General features: G+C 40.5%; 1 protein-coding gene and 1 long non-coding RNA gene across 9 annotated transcripts in view; one reads left to right on the plus strand and one right to left on the minus strand.

The window, feature by feature from the left end:
- LOC137860287 (uncharacterized) overlaps positions 1-14,303 on the plus strand; it is a 31,075-nt gene extending 16,772 nt beyond the window's left edge. For both annotated transcript variants that reach the window (XR_011098809.1, XR_011098810.1), the window contains exons 2-3: positions 8,210-8,293; positions 12,914-14,303. This is a non-coding gene — a long non-coding RNA (uncharacterized lncRNA). The remainder of the gene's footprint in view (positions 1-8,209; positions 8,294-12,913) is intronic.
- Positions 1-20,808, minus strand: part of NTNG1 (netrin G1) — a 160,286-nt gene that overhangs the window by 138,838 nt on the left and 640 nt on the right. For 6 of the 7 annotated variants that reach the window (XM_068690355.1, XM_068690359.1, XM_068690358.1 and 3 more), the window contains exon 2: positions 14,299-15,008. In XM_068690355.1, the coding sequence (XP_068546456.1) occupies positions 14,299-14,544 (246 nt within the window). In that variant the 5' untranslated portion in view covers positions 14,545-15,008. Of the gene's footprint in view, positions 1-14,298; positions 15,009-20,272; positions 20,780-20,808 lie in introns of those variants that run through there. The other variant, XM_068690356.1, reaches the window with a different exon arrangement.

Raw genomic sequence — 20,808 nt, forward strand, 5'->3', positions numbered from 1 at the left:
GAGGCTGCCCTGGTCATTTAGACACGTATTTAGTGCAGAGCATGTGAATTTGCAGGCTGTGGTTTGGCAGCAAGGGACTGGACTGAGAGCTGGGCCCCTCTGGCTGTGACCGTGGCCATCTGAGAGTAGGCAGGAGCATGCTGTACCTTGTGCCTTGTGCCTGTCTGCACTGCCCCCGGCACCTAACCCTGGCATGCAGTGTCGCAGTGAAGATGTGGAAAGTCATTTCACTGTGTGTTCCCCAGAATGCAATGATTGAAAAATCACTTTTTTTTTTTCTTTTTTTTTTTTCTGGCGTCAAAAGAGAAGATCACCCCAAACTCCTGAACCTTAAACCTGAGAACTTAACACAATTGTGAAGCTCAGCTTTGGGGTGCCAGTCATACATGATACAATCTCAGGGCCGTGCTCCTGCTGTTCACCGAGCTATTTTGTGACCCAGCTGGCAACAAATCAGTGGTCTGATTCAGTAACCCACCAAACAGATAAATCTATGTATGAAGCAAAAATGAGATGAGAGATGTTTTACTATATGTCCTTTCAGGAAATGTGAAGAAGAAACCTTTTTATCACAAGCTGACAAAGACATCATTGCTATTTATAGTTGTGCTTCAGTTCATCAGTTGGAGGCACGCTGAAGGAGATGCTAAAGCGCTAGCAGCATTGCTACTAAATTAAGAGCTTGCAGTTTCTTTTTTATTGTTGAAAGCAAAGCCGTTTCTCTGTTGGACAGCCTGTTGCAAACTTCATAATAGTAGGAAAAAAAAAGATTTTTTTTGGATGGATTTTCTCAGTTCAATCCAAGTGAATCAAGGGGGAATTGCCTGGGATGCAAGTCTATGAAGAATTTAGTGTGAACTCCATAAAAATGTGACTCAGAATCAATATAGCATTTTCACTCTTAAATTAGAGGGACATGGATAGGCTCGCTGGTCCTGTTCATGTTAGCAGTTATGCCAGGAATACACAGAGAGTATAGGATCCCAGTAGCAAGGGCAATGAAAACTTTTTGGGGGAAGATGGGAACAAAAACCCCAACCTGGTGTTAAAGCAAACTAAGCAGTTGATTTGAAGCAGGGAGACAATTAAAGCACAGCATTTCTGCAAGAGTAATAAAAATGTCACTGCAAATGACTGATTGTTACTAGTCCTTGGCTTCTTCCTAGCACTCCAGTAGAATATGGTGTTAAATCAATTCCAAGAGATTATTAGTGGTACATGTTACTTTCACAAACTCAGGGGATTGAGTATCATTTCATAAATCAACTGCAGGTTAAGATTAGATTTTTTTTTTCCATATTAGTTCTGTGACCTTTACACAGCCTATTAACAAAAAAAAAAAAAAAAATTAAAAAAATAGTTGGAAGCTGATTTAAACCAAGAGAAGATAAAAACATTCTGCTAAAAAAAAATAATCAAATATTGCTTAATACCTGTGACGTTCACTTACTGCAGAGTAAGATGTTGCCACATCCACTAGCCACAGCTATTGCAGGCAAGGTCTCTTATTCTTCATTAGCTTAAGGCTCTGTAAATTACTTGTAAAGTGTTTTCCCATATTTTGTTTTCTATACTTTCTACATCCCTTTTCTGTGTAAAACATTAAGAAACTTAGACTAGAACACTATAGTTGATTAAGAACAACAGGAACTGAGTCCAACTACCTGGCACGTGCAGATCTATGAAGTATAAGGCTTAAGTAGACATGAGTATTATCAGACAGAAATACTGTAGGCTTGATTAAATTAAACACTGCTTCATGTGTTTATGGGCCAGATAATGTTTTCTAACACAGACAATACTGTTGCATTCTTCTCTCCAAGTGCACAGGTTGCTCAGGGGCTATAATATCTCCTGGGATGCTCTCTGTGTGTTCCCTATATTCCTCCAAGCATCCCATCTGCCAGAGACCAGCATTACCTCGCAGACAGCAATTACCAGCTCCATTTCTGGTGCTGGAGAACAGTACTGCCCTGTTCTCCAGCAGCAGTCCTTTGCTGTACAATGTTCATGTGCCTTTCCCAGCAAAATGCTGATCACCGGTTCAGAGGGATATTTCATGAATTCCAAAGATGCTTCCAACTTATGACTTATTCTCTGTAAACACGTAAACATATTCTGCATTTTCTGCAAGGTTTTATAGGGCTCATAATTACAAGCAAGCCAATTACTAACCCAGAGTAAAGCCAGTGACAGCAAAGGATTGCTTAGCATTGCCCTTGTACTCCTGAAGTTCTACTTTCTAATGCTTTGGACCTTGGGGAGGCTGAGAGCAGAAAAAAACAACTATGACCGGTTATGTGATACCTCATGTAAGGTGGTGCCGTTTTATTAAATTGCTGTATGTCTCCTTATTTTATTTTATTGTGGAAAAACATTAGTTTTCCTTATTCAGCTCTTGTAAATTTTCTTTTGGGGGTATTGGAAGGAACTGGTCTGACAGGAGGAAGATACTGACAATGGCATTAGCATAGGCACAATCACCTTGAGGATGGAAACTGAGGAAAAAAAAAAACAAAAACTTGAGGCAAAGGTTCAATTCAGTGGGGCCCTGCTGTTGCTGATTTTCGTTTCTGATCTTATACACAATTTTATCATTCCAAACCCATCGCTTACCAGCACTAGGCATTTGACAAGATACAATCAGTGAAATGACATTTACTCCAAATTCTTAGTCACATTATTATTGATCAGAAGATTTGAACACTGCCTGTGTTCAAAGCAGGCTGTCTGCTTTTTCTGTACTCTTGCAATGTATGTAGTTTGGAGGCTGTGCCTTGGATGAGGCAGCACTGTGAGGGAGTCTTCATAAAACAATCCACATTTCAGCACATGCTTCTCCTCTATCCTACTGCTGAACTCATTAACCTTAAGACTTCAAAAAATACTTCAAAAAAAAAAAAAATACTTCAAAAGACGTCACCTGTACTCATTTAAAGCCCACAACTGAAGTCTACACAGATCTTTACCATTGTAAGAGACTGTATTGCCTAACAGGGGCAGCAGAAGCCAAAGTAAAAACAAATCCATCAGATCTGGCTTGGTTTTAAGCTCTAGAGCCCATAGTGTGTTAAGATACAGGGATCCAGCCATGCTAGCATGAGGAAGGGTGATGGTTGTGTTCTTTGTAGTAACTCCCTATTTCTCTCCTCAATCTAACTTTTCTCCATCGTTTTCAAGAGCTATTTCAGCAAGCCCAGAGAGATGGGCTGGTCCCCAGGGAAGGGAAACAAATGTGAAGACGGCTTAAAAAAATAAAATTCCTGAGATTTTCAGACATCAATCATTTACCCACTGCTTAATGTTTAAAAAAGTGTTATTGCTTTAAAAAGTTGCTTTTTGCTTTTAACAAAGAAAGTGTTTAACTTTTGTTCTGAGACTTGCCTTTAAACGTATGAAACCTGAAGTGCATAAACAATGACACTTTGCTACTGCTGAGTGCTAAAACTGGTAACAGTGCGATTATGGAGAACGATGGGAAGATTATTCAATAATAGTCTTCTGCCTTTTTTATTTATAAATAAGCCATGGAATGAATAAATTTAAAATAAACACTGATATGTATGACGAGGCACTTAACAGGTAGAAGACCTAAAATACGCCTTCTGAGCATTCTTGCATGGCCCCAAATTGCCAAAACTGTACCCAAGTTAAAAAAAAAATATCCCATTAGCCATATCCTGTCTTGTCACTAGACAAATCAGTCTTGCACTGAAACTTGGAAGAGTGAAGTAATCCAAAATGAAGAACTAATATAAGTGAAGAAATCTTTATAACTGAAAAACGTGTGAAATTAATGAACTTTATTTAAATTGCTTCTGTCAATAAAGAGGCAAATACAAATGTATACTGCTAATTTTGTGTTTTACCCAAGTTTTAAAGTTTCCAGTACGAAGGATTTAAAGACACTACTAAAGAAGCAATATTTGGGCATGATCTACTGCTGTTGGTGTTAGTTCTTCTGTTGATTTGTAGACTGTATCCATTTCAATGGAAGATCACATCTTAAGTCCTGTTTATGAATAATCAAACACTGATTCTTAAGATATATTCCTAACATATACATCATCACTCACCTGTAATTGCTTTTTAGTTATGGAAGAATACCTTTTTTAAAAATCAGATGGTGCTTCAGACACCAAAAAACTTTTATGTTCTCAACCTTTTTTTTTTTTTTTTTTTTTTTTTTTTTTTTTTTGTGTAAAGCTCTGGCATAAATTTATATGAAAATTTGAGCAAGGAAAGCTACAACGTGTGAACCCCATAAACCTATTACTTAATGCTTCTGGAAGTTAGAGCAAACCCTTGCGACCGAGACACCTTGCTAGGATATTTCTGCAGGCTATCCCTACAGTATTCATACTGTTTGGCAGTTCCATATGGTCAAGGAAGCCAAGAGGCATGTCAAAGTCTGGAAGGCTGTGATAAAAATAGATGGCGAAAATAGAACATGTAGAAAGAGTTGTTTTAGCAGTCAGAAAACTACAGCAGTCTGTACTCTTTTCTATAGCTATGCACATTGCTGTTTTAAAAGATGAGGATGTTTGTGTAGTTGTTTGCTATTCCTTTTTTTTTTTTTTCCTCCAGTCATTTGTAAATGTCACCCACAAGCAGCTCTGTTTCTAGTTTTCACTAGAGGAATGAGCCTTATGAGCAGGTGTAGATGGTAAAAATCAAATTGATGAGTTAAAATGATGGTTCCTGACAGTTTTACAGATAAAAATCTAAAATGCACCAGGATGCTGGAAAGACAGTATGTACATGTAAAAAAAAAATGCTCCTCTCATCGTAACAGTGTCCTCTTTTAAAGGTTTTACAACTACTTAGCTATAAAAAAATTCTCTCTGGGCTGAAGCATGACATAAAATATCTCTGGTATGGTAAAATTTCTTCCTTGTAATAAATATAATTAAAATCCATTTGGGTCCTTTTCTTTCATTATTATTTTTTTAAATCCCTAGATTCCACACAAACAATCTGCCTAAAGGATGAGAATAACTAAAGCCATTTTACAGAAAAATATATAGCAAATGTCAAAGCTATGTGAAATCACATATGCACATTGCCTGTCTATACTGAGGATTTTCATGTCTCTAGCTGCTCCTTTATTTGTAGATCAAGATGATGTCACTGCAAATGACCTATGAAAATGTAAAACTCCCTATGTAAAACGAGTACTGATAGCCATTGTTTCTACAAGTAAATTGGGTACAGAACTCCTTCCCACTTTTCAGCTAGTGAGATTAGCATTCCAGCGTATAAAGGGACTTGTACCTCATCAGTCAGTGATGTTAATAGTAGCTGGGATTATTTCTGAGTTTTCAGATCCAAATAGTATTTATAGGACTTGAGCAAAGTCAGGGAATATTTGGTTTAACAGACCTTTTGCCTGTTTCTAGTTATTCCTAAGTAGGGATGCATCTTTTCTGTATTGGAGATTTCAGCTTTGGTAAAACAGTATTAGTATTGTTTAAAACAAATAAACACCACAGCAGAGATACTTGTACTAAAATTCAGCAGCTCTCACAAAAACAGCACTTTCTAAACTCTGTGGATAAAAACAAATTACCAGTTTTCTTCCTTGCACAAGGAGATGGGTAATTTTCATATTCTGTCAACAGGGACTGCTAATTCTTGTCTGGATTTCTCTCTTTCCTCCATTGTACACAGCAGAGGGAATGAGAGGGCCTGATTGTCGTCTGAGTCTGTGAATCCTGTTTTCTGGAATGTTCTGACAGAGTACTGTGTGCTTACATGTTTGCATAGGGCAACTTTGACTGTACATAGAACTAGCTGTTTCATAAGTAACATAGGTTTATATTTACTATTATTTTAGGTTGGATATTAGGAAAATCTTCTTTACCGAAAGGGTTGTTAGGCATTGGAATGGGCTGCCCAGGGAAATGGTTGAGTCACCATCCCTGGAGGTCTTTAAAAGACATTTAGATGTAGAGCTTAGGGATATGGTTTAGTGGAGGGCTGGTTAGTGTTAGATCAGAGGTTGGACTAGGTGATCTTGGAGGTCTTTTCCAACCTAGACGATTCTGTGATTCTGTGATAAAAGTCTAAAGTTAAAATCATTATTTAGAGAAAGACTTACTGCCTTATTCCTTCTCGAAGGACTGCTGGAGCGCACACTAACGGTGACGATTGTCCCAACCTTACCCAGGCTTTGCAGGACTCTCAGCTGAGTTCACTTGGCGTTGTTTCAACCAAGATGCTTACTAACGAAAATTTAATATATGGAAATGCCTTGGCAATTTGCATGTGGTTTCCAGTGGTTCTTAGCAGTTACAAAGCATAAGCCCTGCAAGAAAGGAATGCAAAGCTCTGGGGTTGGGAGATATACAGGTACTAAAACAAGAAGGAAAAAATATTTCTGTTCAGATAAATTGGACAAATGTGAACATCATAAAGCTAGCTGTGCTCACTTCTGTCAAGTAAAACCAAAATGTGCGCTCTGAGACTTGTCTACCACAGCAGGAGGACATATACCACCCCGCTGGCTGTGCGCTCCCCTCAGAGCTGGTGCTCCCACAGCTCCTGTGGGGCCTCACAGCCCCCCAGCACCTCCCCACACCACTCCTCACACAGGCCTGTTAGAGAGCCAAGGTCACTGTGCTGGCAGGCAGCTCGAGTTTACGCACCTTGAAGAAAATGGCAGTTCAGCATTTGCAGCACACAGCAAGCAGGGTGTGTGTATGCGTGTGGTGCCTACGCAGCCTCCCCCCAACCTTCAGGTGGCGCGCAGGCCTGTGCAGGGCACCAGGCCCTCCTGAAGGGAGCTGCAGGCTTCAGATCACCTCTGCCTCACTGAGAGAGGTACAAGTAACAACACGTTGCTAAGTGAAGCTTTTATTTAGAAAGTAGTAGTATTATTTTACTGTGGAAGCTGGCACTAAAGGTGCCTGCTGAGGGGACATTTCTGATCCAGACGCAAGACAGCAAGACACTCACATTCTCTTGTGTATAGCAGGATGTCAGTTTTACAGTGGAAGCTGTTTATTTCTTTATAAAATTGCTGTTGTTGTCTCTGCACCCAAAGAAGACCAAGCAGGTTCACCGCAGGGCACCTGGGTCCAGTCAGGCAGCTCCCCCAGACACCTGCCTCAGCCAGAGGGCTGGAGCCATGAAGGCTGCGTGCTTTGGGTGCCTGGGGAAGAGGCGATGCCAGCACAGGTATCTGGGAGACCCTCTGGGAGTACCTTTGGGAATCCCCAGAGCCAACATCACCCCGATGACGTGGGTGTGGGCAAGAGTGCAGCTGGAGGCTGGAGCAGGCGGAGTAGTGGGAGCGGTGATGGCTTCTCCAGCCACCAGCCCTCAAGGAATTGCTTATTTGCAGCTTTGGACAAACAGGAGTGAAGTGTTTAAGACACAAAGTTCTTTGGAATAGTTAAAAAGTGATAATAATATAAAAAATATCTGGAATTGGAACACAACTGGTTTGGTCGTACCACGGCCCTCAGTAACTAGCCAATAGAAGCTATGTCTTTGCAGCTGTTTCTTTCAAATATGCATGTTGCACAGCTGTTACCAGGTGACAGAAGCACTAAAATAATCACTATTACTGCTGAAATTTTACTTGACACGTTATAATCCCTTGCTTTCTAAGATCAGGTATTATTACGATAATAATTTATTGATCACTGAGTTAGCAACAAATGTCTAATTTTTTCAGCTAGCTTCAGGAAAACTAATAAAAACGAAAGAATCCACCGAATGGACTAAGGACAGTGTTAAAAGCAGCAATGAAACAGTTTCTATGAAATGCATATATAAAACATACATCTTGTTAAAATGAAGCACTTATGTATTGTAATGATACATACCTTAAATCTTAGTAACTGAAAATAAACAGAATGTCCTGGTTTTGTTTAGGAACCCTGTTTTACCCCCAGATATTTTTAAGACCTTAAGTACTTTGTGGGCATGCTTTTCCTTTACTTAAGGTTTGAAAACATTTCCATTTTCAAAGTGTAACTGAGGAAACTGGACAGAATTTTGTTAATAATTGACTGGGGAATTTTGATGTGTAATAATGAATAAAATGCAATGTATTTTTTTTCCTGGCAATCTTTAGTTTTGATTAATGATAAATTATTAATTTTTAGATTGCTTCCAGTTGAAAGAAAACATGTCTTAGCTAGCCATTTTTTTTATATTTCTGCCGTGATTAAGCATATTTATTTATTTTTCCATCATTTAGGAAACCAAGAAATCCTTTCCTAAGAGGCTTGAGGAACAAAATGCCTTTGAAGTTTCTGCAGACATGGTGTCACAGAAGGCACAGGTATGTTGTAATTTCTATGTGCTGGCCAGCAGGAGGGAACCCAGGAGAGAGAGAAGGAGCAAAGGGCAGGGTGCTTTCTTCTTGCTTTCTTCTCATTCCTTCCAGATGCATTGGTCTAAAATTTCAATACAAGGACTAAGGTGGTCCTTTGATGGGAATAGCAATGTCAGAGTGGTTCAGCAGAGGAGAAGGAGCAAAAGAGCCTTTAGCTTCCAATATACATCTTGTTATACCAGAAATTAAATGCAATAATGACTTGAGAAAAAATGACAGAAAAATTCTGCTCCCTGAAAGATGAGGGTTTTCCCAACAACGAAGTTACATTTCTGTTAATTAAATGTACTTGTAAAAAAGTCCAAAATAGATGGATGCAGGTCTGTACTAACTTTCAGGGCTGTACATATTTTTAAATATACACTTACGAAAACTCACATTAAAAAAGACAGTAATAATAGCCTCATCTTTAACTCCGTGTTTCCATTCTCCCCCACGCTACCTCATAAGATTGCACAGATGGACCTAAAATGAAAGATTCCTTGTCCATATTCAGCAAATAAAAGGCTTTTTTCTTATTGGCATCCCTTAACAGTATTGCCTAATGTTATTCTAAAAATGTCTTACCCAAGACTGTATGCATGCCAAAATGCTTCCAAAAATACATTTTTATTTCACATTTTGATTTATATGTTGCTCAGAAGAGTATCTGTTCATTTAATTATTTCAGTAAACGTTATAATGGTATCACTAACTATGCAAGAGTATTTTTTATTTTTTTTAAGAAATATAAGCCTACTTGTAATTAAAGAAATGCTATATTAATGACGCTCAAAGTCTCAGAGGGAATAATTTAATGTCCACCTCATAATATTATGCCAGAATTACATTCACAGAAGACTTTTTAATAATCTTTGTTTCTTAATTTAGTTTTGATTGGCGATGAAATACAGAGTAGCACTCAAGGGCTCAAATTTCTACTGTCATCAGCATTTCTGCACTATAAATTGTACAAACACATGTGACTTCCGTCTGTAGGCTTCTTTTCAAGATTCTGTTTAACCTACGAAGAAAGTTAGCTGCAGGCAACAGATTAATTGCAGATAATTTCATCATTTTTTTAGCTACAGGAATGCTGGATTGTGTTATGATAGATAGGTGTGATCTAAACATAAGCAGAAAAGTATATTATGTTGCCATTTCAGCTGTAAGTGCAGGTTCACAATAAATCTCTAGTCTGCAAATTACGGTGAGAGCCACTAGGAGTCTCCTGGTTAGGTTTGTGAAGAATTTACATTACTAAGACTGGCAAACGTTTGAATGCAAAACCGGTGACAAAGGCTAGATTTTAGCGAAGGAGTCAGCCCTTGCAAGAGGCAGCAGACAGGTGCTGAGTGCTGGCAGCTCGGAGAGCTGTGCTGCAGCTCCTGCCACGCCTTGCGACCCTGGGGACAAGGCACCTGCAAAAGCCATGCAAGGTGTGTGGCCAGAATCTAGGAGCTTGCCGTAGGAAGGGACGCTTGTTCTCACTCCTGCTCCTGATTGTGCTGCTCATCCCTGTAGTTGGCTCCTGGCAGTCACACACGGGTACAGCTGACAAACTTTTTGCTTCTTTTTGTAAGTGTACAGATTTTTTTGTGAAATTTTAACAAGTGCTTACAATTAAGGAGGTAAAAGATTTCACCAGCTGTTATTTATTCCTGGGGATTTAAAGCAGATATGTTTTGTAAACTGAAATGCTGCAGTGCCACAATAACTAGCACCTTCACATACTTAATATTTTGCTTATGGTATATTTGCAAAGTGAATTCTGAAAATGTGAGGTAGCTCTTTTCTCTCCTCTTTCCCCTTTTTAGCTTTCTCTTCCCCAGGCCAACTACGCATAAGTGTACTGTGCCAGACACACTGCTACCAATGCCAAATGCTCAAAGTTCATGAATTATAGAAAGGCAGGATGGCCACACTGTCTCTAACACAGTGACCATCCAGTACTGTGACTGACAAGGACAGTCAAATTTCCTTGCAGGAAGGCCACTGAAAATAAACATGCATCATCTGCCACCATGCATGCCTCCCACGTAAGAGGCTAAAGATTGCTTTAAAGTGTACAGGGAAGACAGAAGCTACCAGTCAAACCCTTCTGCAGAGGAAGGAGTTACCTGTTAGGGAAGGATGCTGTCACATGTTCCTTACAGACACAACTCCATGGCCAGAGACTGTGAGCACTAACTGCTCTATGACATTTATTTGTTTATAACTTTTTTCATGCTTCTCTCCTCTCAAGCAAAATCATTTCCCAAAAATGTCCTAAAAATCCTAAGCGACTTTAAAAATGATGAGCTTTTAAACAAATTCGGTGGGCTATTTGTTTGGCTTTTGCTTTTTGAGCTTCTCAGTTTCATTTTCAACAAACTTTTCTTTGCAACCAGGAGGACTAAGAAAATGAAGATGGTGTTTTAAATGAAAGTGGTGAATCTCTTATAATCATAGGACTCCAGGGGTTTGAGGTTTCAGAATAATCTCATGAGTTGTCAATACTGAATGTCACCAGAAACTATAATGTTATTCTCAGAACAGATTGCATGAAAGCAATTGTAGGATAGTTTTCCTGCTATCTGCTCCCCAGAATACCTACAGATGCTGTCCTGGAGGGATGGCCCAAAGGTACTTAAGAATGGTGAGCTGCCGCATGCTGGACTAGCTGCTGACTGGAGGAGTGCATTTGCATTTTGTAACAAATCTGCATGTGCAGAACCTTGTTATTTGGTTTATCAACTAAGCAAGCTCACTGAATAAAAAATCATAATGGACTCATAAAACCACTTAATTCCATGGGGAGTATGCAGAAATAGGTAGGAACCAAACTTTACCATCAACTGCCTCTTTTCCATGCTTGATGCCTTGCTCACTGCTGCCAGCCCTCTGCTAAACCAGCCCTTAAAGATGTGCCGTGAGGCCCCTACCCAGAGGTAGGTGGGCTCTGCTGGGGCAGCGCACTTCAGTACTGCCCAGTCTGACCACTACCAGGTTTTCCCACTACCTTGCCTTCCCTGCTGGAATCTAGAGCCCTTACTTTTCATGTCTTCTGCAGATACAGAGACGAAGTTAGTTCTTTATCGTAGGATTGCATGCATTTCAGTGCATGGTAACATTGCATGTTCCTGTATACTCATGTTGCTCTCACTGACTCCCTAGATTTTACTGCAATCTCCCAACAGAAACCGAGTGAAATTCCTCACTCTGGTTGTGGTTTAGTGGTCTTATCTGTGCCATGCTTATAACTGACATAGACTCAACAGATAGATAGTACCTCAGTCCATATAATTTGCCAGTATAGTTTGTGGTGAAAACTTAAGCTGACTGGAGAATGAATATGGAGACAAACCAGAAGATTGATGCAATCTCTTCCTCCTTTTGCAGAAGGAGACTTAGCTTTTTCGTACCGTTACTTCTCTTAGAGTATCTGAAAGGACCCTGATCTCCAAGGAATTAAGAGAAGGCAGTTGAGCATTAACCTGATTTGAATAACAAAAAACTGCTACATCGCTTTGGTACGCTACAATATAATATTCACAGTAATAAAACCAAACATTTTTATAAGTCTGTTCATCACTTTGCTATCCTGAAAAGAAATGCTTATATCTCTGCCATTTCAAATTTAGGAATTGTTTTAAGTACAAGAACATGCCTAACTGGAACACGCTCTCTTCCACTGCCCACCTCTTCCTACTATGACAGTGCTATTTTCCTAACCTAAAAATGAACACTAAAATAGAAGATCCGCTCATTGGCAAATGCCAAAGGCTCAACCCTACAAATATGTAAAACCTCCTTTTGAATGACGTCTAATTAGATATAGTACAGGTGGACATGAAGTGTTTTTTAGGGAAGGGAGTGCTTTGCTGCTGTGGAATACCTCAGGAACACCAACTACTCCTGTAATTTTCCTCATGTTTCAAGTAAGTCATGTCATTAACCACGCACATGTGAATACAGAGCATATGTACAATATAAATCTATGCTGAAAGCAAATACAACTGTCTGTCATGTAGTACATAAACTCATATCACTAAATACACTTTTTCATTGTGCTCTCTTGCTCCCTTTCTGCATCTCCTCCTGCTCTCCAGTTCTTCCTCTTCTTCCACTCCTCTTAGGATTCTGGTGGCCTTCTGCATCTTAAGTGCTTATACAGCAAGTGAGTTACGTCTGTGACCTCAGGTGATTCCTAAGCAAACTTTCATACCCCATCACTGCAGCAAAGACCTTGCTGGGTCAAATATTTACAGGGGGAGTTCTGACACCATTTTAATACTTAGATTTAATCAAAATGTCATTTTTTTTATCATCATTGTTCTATCTAAAGAGTGGAGCGATAACCAAGGCATTCAGAAATTTAAAAAATTGCTTAATATGGGAACTGCTGCAATGTTTATCTGCACTGAAAGGAAGAAACAGGTTTTCTTGGGCAGCGTACTGCGTTAGAGGAACAAGTTTAAACATCACTGACTGAGGGCTCAATCCTATCCATTACAATTTTGAGGGAGAAAATACACATAATGATAAAGAAAAAAAGTAAACAACCATATTACACAAGGCGCGTTACATTTATTTGTTTTTAAACAGGGGCTGCTTGAAGCTGCTTGGAGGTTTAGAGCGTCAAAGTCATGTCAGCAGAGATGGATTAGTGGGCAGAGAGCAAGTGGTGCAGTCAAAGGATCACAGTGAATGTAATTTATTCACGTAGCTCCGCAATTTATCACGTGGCTATTACCATAATGTACGTGGGAAGCAGCTGCATGCATGCACATAATGCCTTAAATGTATGTGTGGTTGGACCTGAACTCCTTACAGAACAGTAGTGGTTGCAAATGATACCATAAGGCGTTTAAAAGCAAATTTCCTTCCTGTGGGGATTCTGTCACACAGCGATGATGATTTGTACACAGGCAAACAAATGTCTTGTAGACTGTTCCCTCACCTACCAGAACTCATGTTTTTTTCAAACCTAAATCATCTGGGTAATGTGATGTAAATTTCCAGTGCTTTATTAATATATATGTTTTGTGCCTCAAACTCCCATTCTGTAGTAAAGGAATACCACATCTTCCACTTATTTATTTCTGTAAAATATTTATTTCTGTAAAATACTAAGTATTTGTGAGAAGAAAAAAGTTATCTGCAAGTTGAAAATTTCCTCCAATCTCACTGACCTCTTAGAGCACAATCTATCAAATACTCAGGAGCGGCACAGCTGTAAAAGGCTAATATATGCTGCCTGCCTCATTTCTCATACCTGTACAATTATTTACCAAGCCCAGCATTTACAAAATTGTTTTCTAATTTTAGGAGCATCCAAATTAAGGAACTTGACTTTAGTCTTTCTTAGTTGACCTGAATGCCTGCAGTCTCAGTTAAAGAAAAAAAATCTCTCAACTGTTTGTAGAGCCAGCCCCTATATGAAGAGCTTTCTTACGCTTCCCGTGCACACAAATGTGCATACGTGCTGCCTGGGGTACCCGGGCTCCAATAACATTGTCTGTGCCAGTGCAGGCTTGCCCAAAAAGCTCCAGCAGCACAGCTCCCACCACCACTTTTGAGCTTCTGCAGCTTGAGCAAACCATGAGAAACGATGCTGAATTATACAGTGCTACGATGCTTTCAGGTGACTGTATTAGAAGCAATTCACTGAATACTTTCGTGATCCAGGCAAATATGCCCTGGTTAGGGGTTAACTGACTACGAGTTTTATGCTGCTTTCTTTTAAGTCATTAAAAGTTGACCTAAAGACACAGCGAATTGAGACCAAGTCAAGCTAGGCCCCAATAATAAGAACACCACATTGCCCAGCTTAATGTACTGCTTGGCATCTGTTTAGCACAACCCTCTCACATTCAGAACACAAGGCAGATTTTCCAGGATATTTGCATGTGTGCTACAGGACTTCCATTTTGCAGCCATCTAACACAAGTATATATCCGCTAGTTATGAAAATTAAAAGCTTGCCTTACCATTGCACAGAAAGTCTCAGGAGGATCTCCACACGTTATATCTGGGGGATCCAGAGTCACTCTTACGTATTTGATCATGTCTCTGGCTTCTGGCTGGCAGGCCATGTAATCCCATACTTTTCCTTCTTCTGTGTAAATCTGAGTCTTACACACATCATAATGTCCCCACACGGAAGGATAACGCTGCATCACGGAAGATACGGTAACCCAGAGGGCGTGAAGTGACAGGAATCTTGACAAATACATTTCTAAATCCTTGTATGTCACCTTTGTAAGGATGCTCAGTACTGGCGTACGTGCAGTCTGTATAGGTTATACGTATATATACATATACATGTATGTATTTTATAAAATAGGTTCCAACTCAAACGTGAAGCATTAGGATACAGTGTTTGCTTTACTAAGTTGAAGACTTTGGTAGAAGCCACACAGACCCCAGTGACAGCCTTTCACAGCAACGTAGAGCTTGTCCTTTGTCTTATAACTTATCTGTCAGGGCTTCTTGTAAAAGATGTCCAATAGCAGATAATAATTTGTGAAGTTGCGGGTCTTCAGCTACACTGTCGATAACCCTGAGTGATCCTCCGTGTTCACAGCTCACAGGGGATGCCCAGACGCACTGATAAATCAGTATCTGAAGCAGAAGGATGAGTGTCTACAGGCTGGTGTCTGTTTCCCATCAATCATTCTTTTCTTCTGGCACCAGCACCCTTTTAGAAACAATAAAAGTTAGAGTTATTGTCCAAGAATCAATGCATTACAAAATATATCACATGTTGACATTTTGGAGGTTTGATGCAATATAAAGCAAATTGGTATAATATGGATAACCTTTACTGTGGGTGCTGTGCTACACTGGACAAACCACCCAAATCGTTCAGAGTGAAAAGTATTTTGACATGAAGGATTTAACTCTTCTCTAACAAACATAGATTTGTAACGCTCCAGGTGAGTTACACGTTTCTGCTTCCAAAACTGTATTTTCATCCTTGCAACACCAGAGAGCAAACTACAGAACTTGAGTATTGTGCACGTCTATCCAGGCAGGTAGGGGAGCAGGGAACCAAACTCTGGTGAAACAGCAGGAAGGCTCTTTTATTGAGGTGACAAAGAGATGAGTACCAGGTCTCTTGGCAAGTGACAGTCTCTTGGCAAGAGGACCTCAGTGAGCTCCAAAAGCCTTACATGTTTCTTACACTCTTTTTTGGAAGAGTAATAAAGACTCTGTAAATGCACTTCTGTTTCCTTGAAACTTCTCATTAGCAATGGAAGAGCTTTCCTCCTTTTTTTCTTCTTTAACTGGTCATGCTGATAAACTACTGATAAAGATAATAGTCCATTTGTCGTTTACTGTAAGGATGCTCTCCCCTTCTAGGATGGATGCTGTATTTTCCTAGGTTTGTGGGTGGGTGTCCCTGTGTACGTGGTATTTATTTCATAGCAGATAGATCCCCTTTCCCCCTTTCAAAAAGTAACTAGAAATTTGCTCAGTTTATGTCACGTCAATCATTTTATTACACACAGAAAATCCCAGGATGTTATTACAATGACAACATATGCATTTGGTAAAAATACAAACAGTGTGCGGGGGAAACTGCAAAGATGGGGTAAGCTCCCTAAACACGGACAGACAAAAACCAGACTACAAACTCCATCTCATCTCTTTCAGCCTGCGCCTGTTGGCAGCCTGTGCCAGCTGAGGACAGGAGCTCGTGCACTGCTTTCTGTGGCCATAGGACTGGACTCTGCAGGAAGAGGATTTCAGACAGCCACAACAGCATCTCTGCACTCTTTTCATCTGGATGCTGCTAAAATCTAAGCAAACCCATCAGGCAGACATCAACGAACAACCGTAAGTCATCCCGTTCTGTCACCCACTTTGCTTGTTCTGAGGCTTAAATTGTGTGCCATGAACCCTCCTCTACCCCAAACCACAGCAAGTGTCATATGACTCGCTGAGCTCCTGCGTATGTCGCTTTGGTAATACACATTTTCAAAACTTATCTTCAAAGCCTATTCACAAGCGGCATCCCTATATTTAAATAATGCTTCATCTTAAACTGAGCTAAACTGCAGACACTATGAAATGCCAACAGATGGTTGAATTGTGTTTCCATAGCAAAGTAATTTACAATAATTGCCGTATGGACGTAAATGCAATTTTCCATTATATTCGTTTTATCAAATGTTACCATACAACTCTGGTATATTTTATCAGAATATGCAGAGAATATCTGAAATTTCATGCAATAACAATTCTCAATTAGATCAAATATATTTAAGCCTCAAATATGAATTTGACATAAAAGAAAAAATATCTAAGACTGAATTAAAATTAGATCTTCTTAAGAATCACATTGAGTAGTACCATAGCTTTATAAGCAGCCTTACATTATTTTTTGTTTGATTTCAGTGGCAGTATTTACTTACTATCTTAGATTTTAATAATTCAGAGAAGTTTTTCCACATCCTTCTAAAGACACCCTCATACTTGTCTCCTCTAGTCCTTTCTAATGTATTTTGCAGGGAAAAAAACCTAAAAAGTCACATAGCCTAGCACAGTCATTATACAGAAGGGAAAAATATTCCCTGCTTAAAATGAAATAAAAAAAAAAAAAGAGAGAGAGAGTCCCTTCACCTGGCTCAAAACCTGCAAATTATTTGAAATTTATTGTCAGAAATCAGAACACAGTCCGTATTAGAGAATGCTTGGTCATAGCTGGAATGAACAGTCAGTGAACATCATGTTTCTATGTAGAAATAAAAAGTTACAAGGTTTAATTATCCTTAGCCTACAAGCTTCTATATTCAGGAAAAATAGATTTGTTTTCTTTAATATTTTCCTTGCTAGCTCTTCAGTTTCCAATAACCTTTTAATAACTGCTGAGATGCAGATCTACAAATAAACAGGACTGGATAGGACTGAAATAATAGGAAGCAAGCCGCTACCTTAACACACTGTGCTAAAACACTTCCCATATAACGAATTCTCATTAAAGTAAGCCAGAGTCATAATGATGGTCGTTACACAGAATTATAGACTATAACATCGATCGAATTTAGTGCACTGACAAGGAAAAAGTGCAGAGGAGTGCAAGACATCTGAGTATTAGGCAGATGTAGAACTGTACGACAGACATCCCTGACAAGAAGCAGCCAATTATAGCTTAAAATTCTGGCATATAACCAGTTCTGATTAATAGTTTTCCATTACATTACAGACATATTATTAATGTATTAAAAATGTCAAGCTTTGGCAAGAACTAATACGGCATGGCTCAGTTAGTCTGCAATATCTTCTTTTAATGAGCTTCCATTGATACAGAGAAAGATATTGACCAAAGCACATTAAGGATCATATGCTAAGCGCTATTGGGGTTTTTCTAACAGAGCCATACAATTTGTCTTGCTTATATTTATTCCTGCAGAGTCACTTGCTATATGCATTCCACATTTCAGTGCTCTAATTCTAAAAATACATGCATTATTTTGTAAAAAATACTTAGAATAACATTTCTGAAGTTTATAGCTGTGCGCGCCCCATAGCACTAAGCCTCTTGCTGTGGGTAACAAAGCAGCGGTTTTTACCCCCTCAGTTAACACCTGCACATTTGACCTTACAAGAAGCAATCAACAAATCAGGAATAACCAGTAAGTGACACCCCCACCTACCCTCTGCACCTCCGGTTCCCTGTCTGCCCGCTGGTCCCAGGCTCTGGGGGCGCAGGGCCCACGGGGCTGACGGAGGGAGTGACACAGCTACGGACTGAGGGCAAGGTGGCAGCACGCTGCTGGAGGACAGCTACCACACCAAAAACCTTCAAGGCACACCCTGCCTTGTGGGGCAACAGCCGTGTGAACTGCCGAGCACTGGGGGGCCTCGGCTTTTCACATGCCATATCCTCTGCAACCTGAAAAACAGGAGGCATTCCCCGGGCACCTGGGAGATGAACACCATCTCTGCTGTCCTTGCCTTCTCCCAAAGCACCTCTCTGTGCAAAGTGGAGGACATTTAGGCTACAATGAGCATGTTACAGATCGGCTGCATCACACGTTTAAGGAAGGCAAACGGCTGACCCCCAGACTAAAACTGGCTGTGAAGGTGCACATGCACCCTCCTGCCCTGTGGGTGAGGCTGCCGGTCAGACATCACGCAGCATTTCCATTTTGCAGCCTGAGCAGATCCCCCTTCTCCACAAACCAGCTAAAATGCATCTCGGCAGAATTGCTGCTGGTGAAGAACTTCAGCTCTTGTCAGGGGTTGTTAGCAAACACACCCCCTCTGCCTCCTTCCAGCACAGAGAAAATCCAGCCCCCGGCCCCAAATAATTCCCTCGGCACAAAAGGCGTCAGCTGGAAGCTCTGCAGTCCCTCTCCTGCATCAGGTCCCTGCTGAAAAGTTGCTGCACAGTGTTACAGGGTGGTTCCTGGCCTTCGATTCTGACGTACAGCAGGTATGTGAAGAATGCAATAAAATAACAAGCAATCGCTTCTCCTACAGCCCAGGTATTTGATAAAACATACGCTGCCACAACACAGGAGTAAGAACAAGAGCCCGACTCAGTTACTATGATTTACGCCAGTGTGAGGAGAACGGGTTAAAATCCCTAACGGATGCACGGAATGGGGGCTGTCAGCTGACTGTGTGGGGGCCTGCAGAGCGCTTTTTTCCAAAGGAAAAAAGTTTGCACCCCTAACAGTTTGTATCCCTGTGGGAAGTTCGTATCCCAGCTTCAGCAGAGGGGTGTATCTAATCACGCCCAGGTAAAAAGATCCTTTATGTCCACGCCAATTATTAATTATAATTGATGAAATAATAGGTATTACAAAACAGAACTAACCCTCATTCCCACATGTCACAACATTTAATCAAAACCAAACATTTTTACCTTGCTACACCTAGAAAATTTGAGAGCCCAGTACACACACTGCTCCAACCTGAAAAATAGTAACAATCGCATCCCATCTTATGCAGAATTAGTTATCTATGCAAACAAAAATGGAACCTATATTTAACAATTTAATGCACCCTTCCCATCACACTCAGATCCAAGTATATTCCAAACAATTGCTGTAGTGCCTGTGGACTCAAACACTACTCCAAACAAAGTTTATCTTCTATATTTATCGGGCTTATTCAACTATCTAGCAGAAAAAGATTTCTTTGTCTCAGGAGAAATTTAAAATGTCAATAACTATTGGCTGAGGAAAATAAGATATAGAGTTCTGCTACCATAAAGCTGGGATTCGGCTCTGCACTTAAATTATTTTGGGTTTTCCCACATCATTCTTTGCTGAGTGACACCTCACACCACCGCTGCCATTACTTGCAGGGTATCATCGGCAGTCAGCATATGGAGCCAAGGCACTTGAGCTATTTAAATTTTAAAGCCTTCGTGTGTAGCTGCGTTAAGGTTTTCCTCTAGAATCTTTATAATTGTGGTTTATTGCCTTAAATATCTCTGTACCTAGACTCAATCTGTTGTGCAAGTTTTTCCTCTCTGATTTTAAGTCAGCATTTGGAGTGGCTGGGGCTTTTTTGCTTGTTATTTTCCCCTGGTCAGGTAACATTATGCGCTCTTCAGAAAGCAGAACCTGGGGGTATGGGGCTATCAAACCTCCAAGGCAGGCTCGGAGCTGCTGACTTTCTAAAGCCTGATGAAATTCTAAGTTCTTACTGTCAAAATGCAATGAAAGCAGCAGTCTAACAGATCCTGGATTTGTTCTGTACTATTGCCAGATTTTACATACGTAGCTAGAAAGTTGGTGCCGCTTCTTATCAGCGTCACGGGGCTGAGGGCTGACGGCAGTCCATGGGTCTATTGGAAAAATGCTGCTAATTGCTGGAAGCTCTCTGGTAAACGTCCTTTAAAGCTCCAAAAACACGCCTGAAATCAACCTTTATTTTTTGTTGCAAATCCAGAAAAAAACAAAACAAACGAACAAAAAACCAACAAAAAGCGTCTAAACCCACCAAAAGCAAACCCGGGAAAGTTCTGCTGGGGTTTTCCTCCTTGTGATTGGCTGCCTAGGCCCCAGCTGCTCATCCCGAGCCGCATTGTCCTTAGGCAAGGCAGTGATTTATTCCCTCTTTAAAAGCATCTCCGCCGTTTGTTTCACTCACTGTCTCTGCTAACATCTCTGCAGAAGCGAGGCTGGCTCCTAGCACATCAAATCCAGAATATCGAAAAGTTGATTGCAGAACAATAAAAGTACATTCGGTAGAGGCCAGAAAAGCACACGGACCAACTTTGCGAGCACAAAAGCGCCTGCTTTATCAGATTTAGCTCATCTGCGCGGCTCACCGGCATTAAGTGTCCCTTTAGATAATTTTTTGGGGGGCTGAGCGCTGGGAAAAATCACTTGCGGTTTCCGACGCGAGGGACCCGTTTCCAGGTTGAGCACCAGCGCCCCGTCCGCTCCATCGGGGTTACTCTCCCCACCCTCCTTCCAAGCCGACTTTGGGTCTTCTTCTCCCCCAGAAGCCAGCCAAGTGCTCGCCGGGGGGCG

The sequence above is a fragment of the Anas acuta genome, chromosome 8 (assembly GCF_963932015.1).
Source record: "Anas acuta chromosome 8, bAnaAcu1.1, whole genome shotgun sequence".
In the NCBI taxonomy this organism is placed as follows: Eukaryota; Metazoa; Chordata; class Aves; order Anseriformes; family Anatidae; genus Anas; species Anas acuta.